Genomic DNA, 15,752 nt, shown 5'->3' on the forward strand with positions numbered 1-15,752 from the left:
AAATTTAAGAACCTACTTGAATTCGTCTTACATTGATCATATGAATATTGTTGAAAAACTAGTGTCCTTCATAAGATTCAAACATTCTACATTGCTAAGGAACAAAAAGATGTGATTGCTTTAAATAAACAAACACACCATAAGCTTGTTGCAAAAAAAAAAAAAAGAGTAGGCTCACGTGCATGCAAGATTAGGTTAAATCTTAAAAAAATTCAAATTCCTCCATTGCATGTGAGCTAAGCTTAAGTGAATTTTTTATACCTATCTGACGAAGTTCTCTACCTCACTCACAACACACCAAAACCTCATTCCCTCTATCATGCTGATGACTCTTGATTTTGCTACAACCTATGTGACGAAGTTCTCTACCTCACTCACAACACACCAAAGCCTTATTCCCTCTACCATACTGATGACTCTTGATTTTGCTACAACGTATACCTGACATGTTACATGCTGATGATTCTCCGATGACTCTCCTCTACCATGCTACCTCACTCACAACACACCACTCACAACTACCTCACTCACAACACACCAAAGCCTCATTCCCTACACCACTCACAATTACCTCACTCACAACTACCTCACTCATAACACACCAAAGCCATCATTCCCTCTACCACGCTGATGACTCTTGATTTTGCTACAACTGTATACTTGACTAAGTATATATGCTACATGCTGAGGACTATCCTTTACCATGCTACCTCACTCACAACACACCAAAGCCTCATTCCCTCTACCATGCTGATGACTCTCCTGATTTTGCTACAATATATACCTGACTAAGTATACATGCTACATGTTGATAACTCTCTGATGACTCTCCTGATTTTGCTACAACGTATACCTGACTAAGTATACAATCTAACCAAGTTTCCAAGTACTCTACCATGTTACCTCACTCACAACACAAGTACTCTATCATGCTACCCTCACTCCACACGCAAGTACTCTACCATGCTACCTTACTCACAACAACCTCACTCACAACACACCAAAGCCTCATTCCTTCTACCATGCTGATGATTCTCCTGATTTTGCTACAATATATACCTAAGTATACATGCCAACCACGTTTCTCTCATCCCTTGCTGATGACTCTCTTGATTTTACTACAACGTATACTTGACTAAGAATACATGCTAGCCAAGTTTCTCTCACTAAGTATACATGTTACAATGTATACTTGACTAAGTATACATGCTGACCAAGTTTGTCTCAACTCTCTGATTTGATACAACGTTCATCTTATTTAGTGCAATACACTTCATTCCTTACCTATAAATACAACCTCTTTACCTCACTCACAACACACCAAAACCTCATTCCCTACCTATAAATATAGCCTCCCTACACACACCAAAGCTTCTCATCTTCTCTGCTTATTTTTTGCTTCCTTTCTTTTCTAGTTGGGTTTTTTCTTTTTGCTGTTCTTGCCATCCCTTACTAGTTTGTGCAAGGCTGACCAAGTTTTTCTCAACTCTCTTGCTGATGACTCTCCCGATCTTGCTACATCGTATACCTAACTAAGAATACATGCTGACCAAGTTTCTCTCAATTCCTTAATTTGATACAACATTCACCTTATTTGGTGTAATACACTTCATTCCTTGCCTATAAATACAGCCTCTCTACCTCACTCACAACACACAAAAGTCTCATTCCCTGCCTATAAATATAGCCTCCCTACCTCACTTACAAGACTAAAGCTTCTCATCTACTCTACTTATTTTCAACTTCCTTTCCTTTCTAGCTAGGTTTTTTCTTTTTGCAATTCTTGCCATCCTTTACTAGTTTGTGTAAACTATAAAGAATGGTCTGTTGAATCCTGAAAGATAACCGTTACAGTCCTTTTGCACGAATTTTATATTCTCCTACAATGAATCTTCAAAGAAGCTATTACACAATTATGATATGGCAGCATCTTGTTGCATCCAATGCTTAAATTCAGACCAAATGGTCTCAAAAATAGTGTTTCCTTAACTTATTTTCGAACCTTTTTGGTTTTTCTAGATGAATTACACTTACTATATTAGATGTGAGAGTAAGTCACCTTTAATTTTTCAACCAATTGCCTTGCGTAGGTGGTGGCAAAAGCTTATTAAACCTATCATTCACACCCCACTTGTGAATTTATCCTAATAATTATTACTCTGTTTCAAATTTAATGTTCATCTTATTATTTTATATTGATTATTTTAGATTGAGTAAGGAGACAAAGGAGAGAGTAAAGTTAAAGAATTTGATCTTTTGGCTAACAATACTGCAGTACATATTGCCCCATTGGATTTCTAAATTTAAGAACCTACTTGAATTCGTCTTACATTGATCATACGAAAATTGCATGACTCGCTTCAAATCCTTTTGAGTTTTGATTAATATATAGGATTTCCACTGTATAAGGGATATATGTAATGGACTTGAATTACATTTTGAAGGACATTTTGAGAAACTCAAGGCACTGAGGCTTAACGAATTGAATGGACAGAGGCAAACCCTTTGTCTTGCTAAAATTTTGTCGCTTGGGATAAATGTTAGAATCCCAACAAATGTATAGGTTTTGTCATGGATGATTAACTTTGTCTAATTACACAATATTTCTGGCAAACTTCATGTGATTCATGATACTCAACCAAAACAAGAAAGCAACAAACTCTAAGACGGTGATAAACTTACAGGAACCAATCATGGCCAGTTCCAGCATAAAAAATCAGGATATCTGCGAATCGTTCATTATATAGAATCATAGTTTGAGCATTCACGAATAACAAAATCATGTTCATACTGAGTGGACCTTGCTTAATGTTGTGTGTATCCCATTGTTCAGGAGCATGCAGTATTTCCTATACATGCTTATACAACAGATAGGTTTTTCCTCTGTCCATCTCTTCCTATTCTGAATTTAGGTAAACTTCGTCTCTCACATTAAGCCATGAATTTGTATCCAGCACAGCCTTATCACCAGAATCATACCTCAGCAATATCCCGAATAAAATCTTCCCCTAAATCCATAAAATTTATTATCACTTGCATGGCAGTTTGGAAACCAGAAAGCAACAGATATCAATTTAAATTCTAACCTTCACTCTCCTGTATGATGCTAGAGTTGCCAAAGGTTCATTTGTCTTCTTCACTTGCCCCATTTGATGATAAAAATTGATCATCTGGCAGCGGTTGCAACCACCTAAAGACTGACAAAGAAATCGTTACTAAGAAAGACAGTCCATCTTTATAAAGCTTATATTTATTGGCTTTTTGTAAGTCACACATATTCCTCCAAACTAGTAAAACTAATTAGGGCTAACAGCTTCTTCCTTCACATTATCAAATTCCAATTCACTAGCTCTTGTTATTTTGCTGTCCCCATCCCTCAGACCCAAATATACACCTCTATTATACAGTTTGGAGGGTATAGCTTAAATAGAAATTAGAAGGTATTGCTAAAATTGTACAGAGCAAGGAGCAATGACTTAAAGGGTTGTTAAAAAAAAATGAGTGAGCAGCTAAGCAAGCAATGTCATTTGAGTCAGCCAAAACTCTTTATTTGCCACTCCAGATGATACAGGAACGCAGACAAAATACCATGAAGGTCCACAGAACTTACAGTAAAATATGTGTCTCCAATTTTAAAATTTCTCCATCCATCTTCGGCATATGGTTCTCCTCCAGATATGACAAGATTAGGCCGAAATCTCATTGGGTTGACATAAGGTGTGGCTACACCAGAGCGTTTTTGAGTATCTGGTAGCGCATAATTAGTTTGTAGATGTAACATATCACTTTAAAGAACAGGAAAAGAAATTTTTATCTTATAAAACTGACAGAAAAGTCATTTGAAAGACAAATATCCATCAACTAATATGGCACAAGGTAACAGTTGTTGATATAGGAAATTTCAGAGTATAAATAAGCTGTATGCTAACTCAGTGTGTCTTAAGCTCTGTCATCTGTAGAATTTTAAGTTGAACCAGCATAAAAGTCACAATACTTAAAGTAGTGGAATGATTCTGATGCACAGTAAATTACCACCACAAGCAAAGTATAACCTACAATTTTGTAGCAAATCTGATTCCATGGAATGCTAGAATATGCCAAAAATTGGATATTTCATCACTTGGTTTTAAACATTCAGGAAGCGTTTGATGTTCACTAAAACCATGATGAGTCTACATTGAATGCAAATTAAGATTCTTGCATGACGGTAAAAGAGTTCACTAAAGATCATACTTGAGCATAGTCTGTTGTTCAGGTCAGATACACTTTCCTCAGAAATCAATAAGAACTGAGCTTCATTTGCAAAATTCACCCTGCTGTCCACATTTCTGCACATGCCCATACTTCTATTCTTGCTCAAAGAGAAGCAATACTGGGAATGGCAACATCGCACCAAAGTGCAAGGTTGACCAACAGCATTACTAAACCATTGGTTGATTTCATTTTGATAACATTGGACTTCACATCTGATAATCAAGAAATAATCATTATGTTGCAAGCTTCGAAACAACAGTAACAGATATGGTCAGAACATTAGCTCTATTAGATTGGGATAAAAATACAAAAGAAAAAGAAGTATTCAAACATTTCTATAGTGGATTAAGAATTCTGCAATACCCAACCTTTTCTTGAGCATGTCAAAGTGTCACACATTTATACACGTTAACATATTGTTGTTCATACCAGAAAATGTCTCCATGCTTGGTGGTCTTCTATTCTAGCAAATAGAGTCACCACACTCTCATTTTCACTGAATAACAGTCTCCCACAATTGTTAGGAAATGACAGAAAACCAACAAAAAGCTAGTTGAACTCTGAAATTCTAATTCATTTCAGCTAATCCAATATAGTTCGCAATTTTATTTTGCATATTGTTCAATAAGCTACCTCATGATCTTTAAGCAATTTTCTGCCTTCAACTTAATTACAGTAAGCACTATAGCCTGTTTTTAATACTCAATGGCTTGGTCAAACCAAGCTTCAGCAATTTCAGAATCTTCCGGTTGGATGGCCTGTTCATCCCAGTCAGAAAAGCCAGTCCAGTTTCTTCCATTAATCTTGTACTTGAGAGTTTCTACCTCATACACTTCACATTCAAGTCTTTTCTTGTCCCACATTTGACCTTACTACGTAGTAATTTAATGAGACTTCTCCATCCAACCATAACAATGACTTATGTCAGACTCAAACAGCATTACCTTTTAGTCCCAGATTTCTTCTACCAAATACTTGTTTGCTTCTAGTCAAAACAATTGCAGTTTCTCATATTCTAGCCTAGAGGTGGCAAAATAAACTTGAATCCTTAAACCCGCCAGAAAAATCCGAACCCAACCAGACTTGAACTGATTAAAAAGCAAAGACCAGAACCCTAAAAACCTAAACCTGAAAGAATTCAAACCTGAAATAGCTTGGACCTGAAAGTCATGTTGAAGTAGTTACATCTTACATAAAATCTAAAATGGCTTAGAACTAGCCTGAACCCGAAACGACCCAAATCCAAAAGGGTCTGACCCTGAGATGACTCGAACCTGGACCCGCCAGCTTGCCACCTCTACTCTAGCCACTTCTAAATATGTAGGACTATAGAAATGGTTCTATATGCAAAACTTAACTGTACTATTCATGTAGACTACGAATCTTTGGAAAGCAATGCATCGAATTTAAAATATGAGTTCAACAATAAACATGCATCATAAAACATCATTAACCTGTCTATTTCCTTCATACTATTGCAAGTAAAATTTACCAAAATTGATGCATATGTATATGGGAATTTTCAGTAGTTATACCTACCCACCATTTTCTATAAATATATAACCATATACTTTACAGGAAAAAATTAACAGCAAAAGCTTTTGGACTTTGAAAAATAAATACATATCACATTCCAACATATTAAATAACTTACCTTAATAATAACTAACAAATATGTAGTTTCATAAGATCATATCACACCTTTGATTATGCATATATAATTCTTCTTTTCCACAAAGATATGAATCAGAGTCTAGTTTGATCTGCAATTTCCCTTTGCAACGGGGTGACTCTACAGACAACATCAGCTGATTAAGGTTAATGAAGGTATTAATGAGGGACATTTCAGGAGCCTACAAAACAAAATAGGATAAATTAACATTTGATCTTAAAAATAAATAAAGAAAAGAATTCCTGTCCAGAAATAGATATTACCATACTTTTAATTTTTGGAAGAAAACAGCTAAACAACCTAACATTCATTCATTGAGTAGAAAATATATATTGTCAACCCATTGTTATAGAACAAAAAGTATATGAATGGCTTATAATGTATACCAGCTAGTAGTAGGCTAATCATCTTCATTTAGTTGCCCACATAGTAACAAAATCTTCATTAAATGGAATTTCATTCATCACCACAGTCCATGTCAACCAACTAAGTGAAGCGATCAATGTATATGTATCTGGTACCCATTTGTCCTTAAAAAGGGAGAGAGTTTAAGGGCACAGCAAAAAAGATTTGCAAAGAAAACTGTTAAATATGTGGCAATGAAAGATTTTTTTTCCCAAAGAGATTGGACCAAAGAGACTGTTAAATCAATGAATTTCCTTCCTCCATTCCAGTCTGGTACTTAATAACATTGTTCTGATGCATATAAAATTTGGAAGCCAATCCTTCCTAGTTCCTACAGTTTCCTCCCAACAAAATGATGGAAACCTTCATCCCTTTCCTTCAGACCTTCCTTCAATTCTAATCTCTCCAGTTATGTTTTGTATTGACTAGTGACATGCATATCTCTAAGGAGTGACTTTAATGGAAGCAATACTTTTATGTGAGCATAGATCCATGCCATAGCTGTTGGACGACAAATTCTTTTAACAGCTCAAACCAAGCTGCTCAAGCACAGCTTATTTCAATAGATTTTAGCAAGTTCATCAAAGAAATAGCACATAGAATTGTTAAGTATTACAAAATACAAACTTATTATCCCTAAGGAGAATATTCTGAGCAGGGTGTTAGCAACCTTATTATTCTTCAATACAATGCACCTAAAATGTGAACCAATACTTAGGACAAAAAGAATAAAATAAAGAAAAAAACAGCATGCACAGGCACACAACTCATCTAAGCAGAGAAACTATTCACCTTCTTTTGTGTAAGAATTTCACCAGTCAAGCTTTTAAGAAGCCATTCTCGATCATATTGCAGACCTGCATTGGTGGGTAAAGAAATGGACAGACATTTTAGATCTATATCATAGACAGAGAGAGAGATCAGCAAGCAAAGATCTTCCATGCATGCATGCACAAAAAGGAACAATGAGAGATTCAACTTCTAGACCTAAAACAGAAAAGCTTTTTTTTTTTTTTTAATTCAAGATTCAGAGCACAAAAAAGTTTGTGTGAGATCTTAAGACCTCATACCATGGCAAGTGTATGTAGATTTGGAGTGGCTTCACTTTTAGGTTGAGGTATCATATTTTCAATCATTTGCTTCAGCAACATTTATCTCCTACTTAATCCTATTGCAATTAGCATATGACGTGGGCCTTAACTGAACTAAAATGATACCATATACCATTATCAAAACAATGTAGAAATTTGTGCAAACATTATGATGGTAAGCGATCATAAAGATATAGTTTTTTTTTTGGGCCAATAAAGATATAGTGCTCTTACCATGGGAAATAACACAAATTTTCAAAAAGAGAAACTATAGCACACAAACATAAAAGTCATCATCTTGACTATAAACAATTCAGGATGAGCTTTAGTTATGAATGGAAAGAAAAGAAACAAATCATGGTAGCTTGACCATGTACTATCGCCATAACCATAAAGATAACAACAGGTTACCTGTACTGCTCAGAGGCCAACTTTCCACACTGAAACCTGCACATGATTTTATTGGATAGATGGTGATGGACTTAAGATAGCAACCAGATCTTGATAGCTGATTTTCTAAACCTGTAATTGAGAGACAATCAATTCATTATGCCGCTCACGCAGAAAAGCCAGAAGTAGAATAACTACATAAACTTTATCATTTGATGATCAGGGGACTTCCACACCACATGATTAGAGTAAAATTTGATGCTATTGTCAACTTTACATAACTATAATGATAGGAACAGAAGCCCTTGCCCCCCTTAAAAAAAAAAAAAAAAAAGAAAAGAGGATGTGATGCACCATGCAAAACTTAAATAAGGATGCACAGCAGACCCCATAAAATGACACATCAAAAAGTACAAGCATCACAGTTCCAAATATGAAGAGTAAATGATAAATCCACATTGAAAATAAGAAGCCATCTGAGTACCTGATGGACAAGGAGCATGTAAGGTATTTGATGTATCTAACATGGGCAAAAGTTTAGAAAATAAAAGATTATTCCAATTTCTTTTACTTGATTTTCTGTAACCTAAAAATGGTTTAAGAGAACTCATATAACAATGTTATTGACAGAATACTGCCAGTGCAGGCTTTGTTTTGAGCATTGAATAGACCTGAGATTTTCCCTACTCTTCCACCTCCATTTTAGCTCTTTTCTAGTTATGTCTTCTTTTTCTCTCCTCTCTTTCTTCTTTCGGTTAGCTCTATTCTGTTTAAAAGGATATAGATATTTATAATATTTAAAATGAATTTATAGCTGTAAATAATGTAATTCTAATAACATTAAATAACATTTGTTGACATTGGAAATAATTTGATAATTGAGAAAAGGAATGCTTGCAAATCTAACTAATAAGTTTCATTTCATTGGCAAATATAGAACAAAGCAAACATTAAATTAACCTTCATGTGGATATGGAATTGACTTTGTTCTGAGTAGATACCCTTTCTCTAACTCACTTGGCATTGATACAAAGGATCTTTTTATAAAATCAATAAATTTCTGCATAGTGGGGAAAAAAAAGAAAAAAGGCAACAATAAATACATCATGTCAGTAAGATCCAACAAATATATCCCAACATATTATTATCTACAGAAACCATAAGACTGAAAATCAATAGTCCCCACAGAAGCTCAAATAGCTTATTATTCCTTAAAAGTTGGAAATTAATCTTATATTGTGGAAATTAATTTGATATTGTATGCAACTTGACAGGTGACGCATGGAAATAATAAAACAAATAAGGAGGGGATCTCCTATTTTTCTGGAATAAAAAAAGGGTAAAGCTCATAAGATAGCAAAAGAACAACTACCTTAGCATCCTCATAAGTTGACATGTAACCAAAAGATACTCTAACAGCTCCAGTTGGCTTTCCATTTATTATATCATTGTCATCCCAGCAAATATGCCCAGCCTGAACTCAAAGCAAGGCTTATCTTATTTCTTTTAACTTCCAGTAAATCAACAAAGTATATAACTCAATCAATAAGATTTGGCATGGCGATTATGAACCAACCAAAAGAAAGGTATACCTCTAGGTTAGAAAGAAGATCCGAGTGGGACAAGCCAAGATATTTTGCACAAGCACCAGGATTGCAAAAGCATCCTGTCTACAACAAAACACCAGGCAAAAGACAAGAATTATTGTCACCAAACTATTAAGAGGAGTGCAGTAACGTATTCCTTTAATCTTGCCCTAGATCAACAATCACTAGTTTCCTACAATTTTGTATAAGCTGGCATCAATAAATTGATACAGTAGCAGAAAGTTAGAAAGTAGCCTCGTGTTATTACAAAGCATTTTCGAGATATGAACAACATAAAAAGGTATTTCCATACTTTCCATTACCCAACTACTTTGTCAGGTCTGGAATATTTAATACAGGCTTGCTAATATTTAAGACCACAAAAAAAAAGGCACTTTAGCAAGTAAGCAGTAATTCAGAGCACAAATCACTATTTTTCTTTATGCAACAGCTACGCTTGCTGCAGACATTTCCCAAAGTTTACCCGTAACTGAATTCCAGACAAGGATGCCAATTTTTCCACCTCCCGATATCCAAACCAAGAACCATCAGGTCTTTTTAGGTTGAATGAGACAATAGAGCCAGAGTCATGACTAAAAACCTGTGCAAGAAAAGTTGCAAAACCTTTAGAAAAGTTAATAACTCCAGACGAAAAACTACAAGCAAAATCAGAAAGCACAATCAGCGCACCCTACTTAAAGCATCAAGCTTCACACATCTAAACAGACGAGGCTAAGCACTATTAACAAAAAAATGTAGTGGACTCCACACCCTAAGTAATATGCATTACTCGAGGAAAAAATGGTAATTGTGGACATTGTGCATTTGGCATCTATGCAGCTGGAATATTGAAATGCCTTATTAAGAAAAATGCATTTTCAAACAAAACCAAGAACAAAAAAAGTGTGAACATTCCCATCTTTTTCTTCTTCTTTTTATTTACATTTTGAGTTTACTTGAAGCATTGATAACATGCTACAACTCATGCTTATGTGGGAACATCAAGTTTACATACTACTTTAAAGTTACATAACTAACCTTTAGAGACCGATTGCCATAAAGAGTGCAGACACTTGATCCATTTTCATGTCGCAAAGCTAAGAGCTTCTTCTTCAAAAACATGGCAAGTGCCATGGTATGCCTAAAAGAGAAAAAAAAAAAAAAGAGAGAGAGAGAATGGGGGTGGCGGTAGGGGAACAATATGTTAATAGCAGGCATTAATATAATTACTTTAACATGCTGTGGAAAAAAAAAACAAAACAGTATTATTACTTAATAACATAATGTACAAACAGAGAAAATATAATATGGCAGAGACACATTTACATAGTACCCTATCTGAAGGGAACATTAATCTTGTCATACTGATCAGAAAAAAAATTGAAAGCACATTGTGGCATGGTTATCAGATAGAAAGCACAGTTATACTCCTGCATATCCCACATGAAGGGTAACACAAAGTAAACATGGAAAAGCATGATCCATAAATATTACGTTATAGGAGCAAACATACCAACTCTGGCATTCTATGTTTGATCAGAATCTTAAGTTATTGCAAGAGAAAAGTGTAACAAAGAAAGGACCCTCAAATACTTATAAATAACCATGAATAAGAGACATAAACCCAACATACATGAACGAATGGAATAGAAAAATCATGCAATAAGAAAGTGAAAACATTCCATCATGTAAATGTTCACAGTGATTAAGGAAAAATGCAAAATACACTTAAAATTCATAACTCTAATAAAAGCTTCAACTTTTCATTGTTAAAAAGGCAAAATTTGCATACCGGCACATTGCAGATGCAGTAAGGGTACTGAATATTTTAAATCCATGACGTATAGATGCTATGCTTAGGAATGAAATGGTGCCATCCTCAAAATGCTCTTCAACACCTTCTCGTCTTCTGACAAAGTCAATGTCAGCAATTGAAGCAGCAACAGTGCCTGAAAAGTTTAAAGCTAATTTACCAAATTTCTACAGCACATGTAATCATCAAGAAGACTTCTAGGTACAAACCTCCACCAAAATAGGTCTTCTTCAATAGCTTAGCAGCATCTAAAAGAAAAGAAAAAAAAACAAGGATATTAGAAAACCACTTTAAAAAGTTATCGGCTCTTAATTTATTAACTTAATCAGGATTTGTTTAACAGATTATGAAACAAAAAAGAAATATAAATCAATGAAATGCTGAAAAATAATGTGCAATGGAAATGAAAAACTAATGATATCCAGCTTTTTCAGAACTCATCTATATTTTCCTTTTCCGGACAATTCTAGCAAGATCCACTTAGAAAATCAAACTTCTATTCTCCAGGGTGATCCATATTTCCATATTTTCAGAAACAGTAAAACCAGCCCTGATTGAATGGCCAACAAATACATCATAGTCTTAACCAGTCTAGATATTTTATGGCACAAAGACTCGTGCTTAAATATCCATTAAAAAGAAAAAGAGGAAAATCCATGCTCACAATCAAAGAATTAAAATAGAAAATCAATGGTACTTGATAAAAAAAGATTCTTTTTTTCATTTCATGAGCCAATTATTCATAGGCACAAAGCCATAATATCTGATAGAAAACTCCTAACACCACCACAAAGGTATAACTTCAGAAACCAGTAATCTTACGGACTCAAGCACTTACCATTCCTAACTATGAGAGCACCAAGTCCAGTCGGATAGCCAAACAACTGAGAAACAATGCAAAGGCAAAACAACATTACATAAGGTTAGTTCCTTCTAATTTTCCCCCTTTTCAGGATAAATAAAGAGCTGGTATTCACCCACTAATGAAGTCCCCAAAAGGTCATACATTTACCTTATAAAATGAGATTACAACAAAATCTGCAGGATAAAGTGACAAATCTGGAGGTTGTGTTGCACAGCCCTTTGCAGCATCAATTAAGACCATCCAACCTCCCCTAATTATAAAACATTGATGATTAGAAAATCTATCATACAAAAATTGAAAGAATCAATGCATAAAGATTAATTTCTAAAAAAAATACATTGAAAGAGCACAATTAAAAATAATGGCTTCAAGAAACATGAGAATCTTTAAAGATTTGTCTGTCTTAAGCAACAATGCTGCTATAAAGTCTGTCAAATTCATTAGGATACATACATGCTTTGGAACTGCACAGCATAATATCGGCATGGAATATGAGTGTTTTAGTTATCTCACTAAGTTTTAAATTACATAAATTTCTTAGCGTAGATCTTTTCTACCAGATGGGACAAAATAATTAGGTTTTTTCAATTAAATCAACCTATGCTGCAACTTTCCCACTCACATGATCAGTAGCACAATATGCACCATATAATTTTCAAACTATAACGTTTTACACTTCCTCATGCTTGTAATGCCTTCCATACAAAAAACAAATAAATTAGCACCAGCTCTGGTCCAAGCTCATATGCACCCCAGTTGACCAAGCTCATTTTTAGTAAAATTAACAAAACCTATATAGTCAATTGAGCTCTTAACTAAACTACTGTTTAACCAGGAGAAAAAATTAATGGGACAAAATATCTTATCAAAACTTAATTTAATGAGAAACAAAAGCTCAGTAATCTGTAATTATTCAATTAAAAACCAGCCAAAACAGCTGCCTTTGTAAATGTGATTATCAATTTTCCCTCAGATTTTGGTTAACCTGAATTGTTTTATTTCTTTATAATTTGAGGGTTCTAGATAGGAATTGCATAGATGGTACATTTTTCACATCAGGCTGCTGCTAGTGGTAGAAAGCAGGCATATATGTTTTATACAATATACATGGTACGATTAACTACATACTTTGAATATGGAGAGCCTTCCAAAATTGTTTCTGCATTTTGCTTAACAATGTTCACCAAATCAAGGCTAAATCTCAATCCAGAAAAATTGCACTCTGAGGGGAAGGCAAACAAATTAAAGGCATCACCTGCAATAATAGAAAAGGAATGAAGCTAAAGAGTGGTAAGGACACCAGATGGTTTCCTTCTTCTGAGTTCTCACTCCAAGAAAAAAAAATTATTGTAATTATTTAAAAAGCAACATTCCCGTTTTCTTTAGTCATGCATCCTACAACGACAACCGCTGAAATGTTTTTAAAACTTTTCTCTATTATTATTTTCATTCATATAATTTATCTGTTAAATTGGCACCATGAGATGTTCAATATAGTAAGCAAAAAAATTCCCAACATGTTGTCAACAATAATGGCCAAATTGTCATCAAGGGAGCTTGATGTAGCCAAAAAAAAAAAAATTCAACACTAAGAATTATAAAAGTTAAATATATAAAAGGATAATGTTTAAACAGAACGATATCTAGAACTGTCACAATATGCTAGAATTAATTATAGATCAACAAGATATTTCATCGGAATTGAAGAGTTAAGTTAAAGCCAGTAAATAGATAAGGATAGGATTTTTACAAGGACTACATGGTTTAGTAGGCTGGATAAGAGTAGCAGAGTATGCAAAATAAAAAATAGAAGAAGACAGCAGTAAAGAAACCTTAGAGATGACCTCGATCAGTCTGACCTAGATAAATTTTAGAAAAGTCCTATCAGTAAACTAAGGTGAAAGACAAAGCAAGAGATACCATGCTTACCGAACTCTTACCTCATGAATCATTCATAAAGTTTGCTTATAAATGCACCAATTAAAGGGTTCTATTAAGGGATTGGGGTTCCCTCCATTACTTTTCTGTCCATACTTCCCAATACACCAATCACCACCATTTATATGCATAGGACCCATTCATTGTAACACCCCGTATCCTCATTTAAAGATTGATGAGAATAAAGGTTATTTAATGTAAGTTTGAGTGTTAGAGAACGACGATAGGTAAAAAGAATATTTTTAAATAAAATAATATTTTATGAATAAAATAATATTAAAATATTAATATTTTACTTATCAGTGAGATTAGTTAAAATAATAGGTTATATGACTAATCTAAGTGAGGGAGGAGAAGAAAAGAGAAAATTTTGAAGAAAACAATGAGATTAGAGGGAACCCGTATGCTTTGATAAAATAGAGCATTATCGGGCAAGTATATATTTAATTATTATGATGACATGCGAATGAGGTACGAACCTCATATTATGTTCATACACATGTCAAGAAAGGAAGTAGAAGAAAAATTGAAATTTTAAAAGTGATGGAAGGACTCAATAAAAAGAATGAAAATTTAGGAGGGCTAAATGGCGATTTTTCAATTTAGCTTGGTCAAAGCTTACAAAGGAAGCTTGACTTTTCTTTCTCTCATTCTTTTCCCACATGGCCGGTCATGCATGTGACGTTTGCGGGAAAAATTGGTATAGGTAGGGAAGGAAAGGATGGGGAAAGAATTAAAGGAAAAAAAGACAAAGAACTTATCTATGTTAACTAACCAAAATTGTCTTGAAACTTCTCGAATTTTCTCATTTCTTCCATCTTTTGGCCTGCCAAAAAGGGAGAGAATTTTTTATTTTATTTTTTCTTGACATGCACAAGGATCACACTTAACCGAAGTGACAACCGCCCTACTCTCGAATCTCCCAATTTAATAAAACCATTTAAAAGTCAATTTGAGTGTTCAAAAGATCATTTCAAACCATTTTCAAAATACCAATCATGATAACACACTAAAACCTCTTTTTGTATCACCTTGTCATGTAAACTTTTTTGCATAAGGTAAATGCCTAATCTACATGATGAATAAGAATTTATCCATGAATGCACTTCACACAATCCACAAGGCACGTTTTTGACATAAATACATTGAAAAGCTTGCTTCCCGATTTTTAAATCCTTTACATATATAAACCGTATATATATAGGTATAGTCAAGCCCATTTTAAACATTTGAGATTCACAAAATCCTAAAATCACTACCAGCTCATGCTTTCCACAATTTGCATTGAAAATAAATCATTTCACATTCACAAATACATATGTATATACATACCAATTTATAGGATATTTTGAATTGGACACCCCCTACTCACCTTCAAATTTTGAGATGCTAATTTGCTACCAATTCAAGTATATAGTTCCTGATTTTTGCTAGATTTTTCCCACTCCAAGACACCAACTCTCACACCTAAGATTTTCCTTTGCTGCCACAATTAAACCACACCTTAAAAATCAATTTACAAACACACCTTCAACCAACTAACAAATTCCTATTTTCATATCTTAGAACTCTTAAATTAACTCACCAATCCACCTCAATTTCACCTATGGGGAAGGAAGAGGAAAGAACTTCATGTAAAGGAAGGATAAAAGAGAAGAAACAAGGGAAGAAATGGAGAGAAGAGCTTGAGGTCGACTGGTTATGGTGATGGTTGCAGTTTGGGAGGAAGAAATCCTTC

General features: G+C 34.2%; 1 protein-coding gene across 3 annotated transcripts in view; it reads right to left on the reverse strand.

Annotated features, from left to right (window-relative positions):
• Positions 1–2,526: 2,526 nt before the first annotated feature.
• ABA3 (molybdenum cofactor sulfurase (LOS5) (ABA3)) overlaps positions 2,527–15,752 on the reverse strand; it is a 16,558-nt gene continuing 3,332 nt past the window's right edge. The window contains exons 6-23 of one of the 3 annotated variants that reach the window (XM_021433118.2): positions 14,790–14,840; positions 13,205–13,331; positions 12,224–12,326; positions 12,050–12,095; positions 11,421–11,459; positions 11,191–11,347; positions 10,437–10,539; positions 9,883–9,999; positions 9,405–9,482; positions 9,185–9,286; positions 8,773–8,872; positions 7,834–7,944; positions 7,124–7,188; positions 5,956–6,107; positions 4,234–4,466; positions 3,611–3,747; positions 3,087–3,197; positions 2,527–3,008 (exon numbers count right to left, since the gene is read on the reverse strand). In XM_021433118.2, the coding sequence (XP_021288793.1) occupies positions 2,898–3,008; positions 3,087–3,197; positions 3,611–3,747; positions 4,234–4,466; positions 5,956–6,107; positions 7,124–7,188; positions 7,834–7,944; positions 8,773–8,872; positions 9,185–9,286; positions 9,405–9,482; positions 9,883–9,999; positions 10,437–10,539; positions 11,191–11,347; positions 11,421–11,459; positions 12,050–12,095; positions 12,224–12,326; positions 13,205–13,331; positions 14,790–14,840 (1,943 nt within the window). In that variant the 3' untranslated portion in view covers positions 2,527–2,897. Of the gene's footprint in view, positions 3,009–3,086; positions 3,198–3,610; positions 3,748–4,233; positions 4,500–5,955; positions 6,108–7,123; positions 7,189–7,833; positions 7,945–8,772; positions 8,873–9,184; positions 9,287–9,404; positions 9,483–9,882; positions 10,000–10,436; positions 10,540–11,190; positions 11,348–11,420; positions 11,460–12,049; positions 12,096–12,223; positions 12,327–13,204; positions 13,332–14,789; positions 14,841–15,752 lie in introns of all 3 variants that reach the window. The other 2 variants (XM_089784005.1, XM_021433119.2) reach the window with 2 other exon arrangements.

The sequence above is a fragment of the Theobroma umbraticum genome, unplaced genomic scaffold, assembly GCF_002168275.2.
Source record: "Theobroma umbraticum cultivar Fairchild unplaced genomic scaffold, ASM216827v3 scaffold_67.0, whole genome shotgun sequence".
Classification (NCBI taxonomy): domain Eukaryota; kingdom Viridiplantae; phylum Streptophyta; class Magnoliopsida; order Malvales; family Malvaceae; genus Theobroma; species Theobroma umbraticum.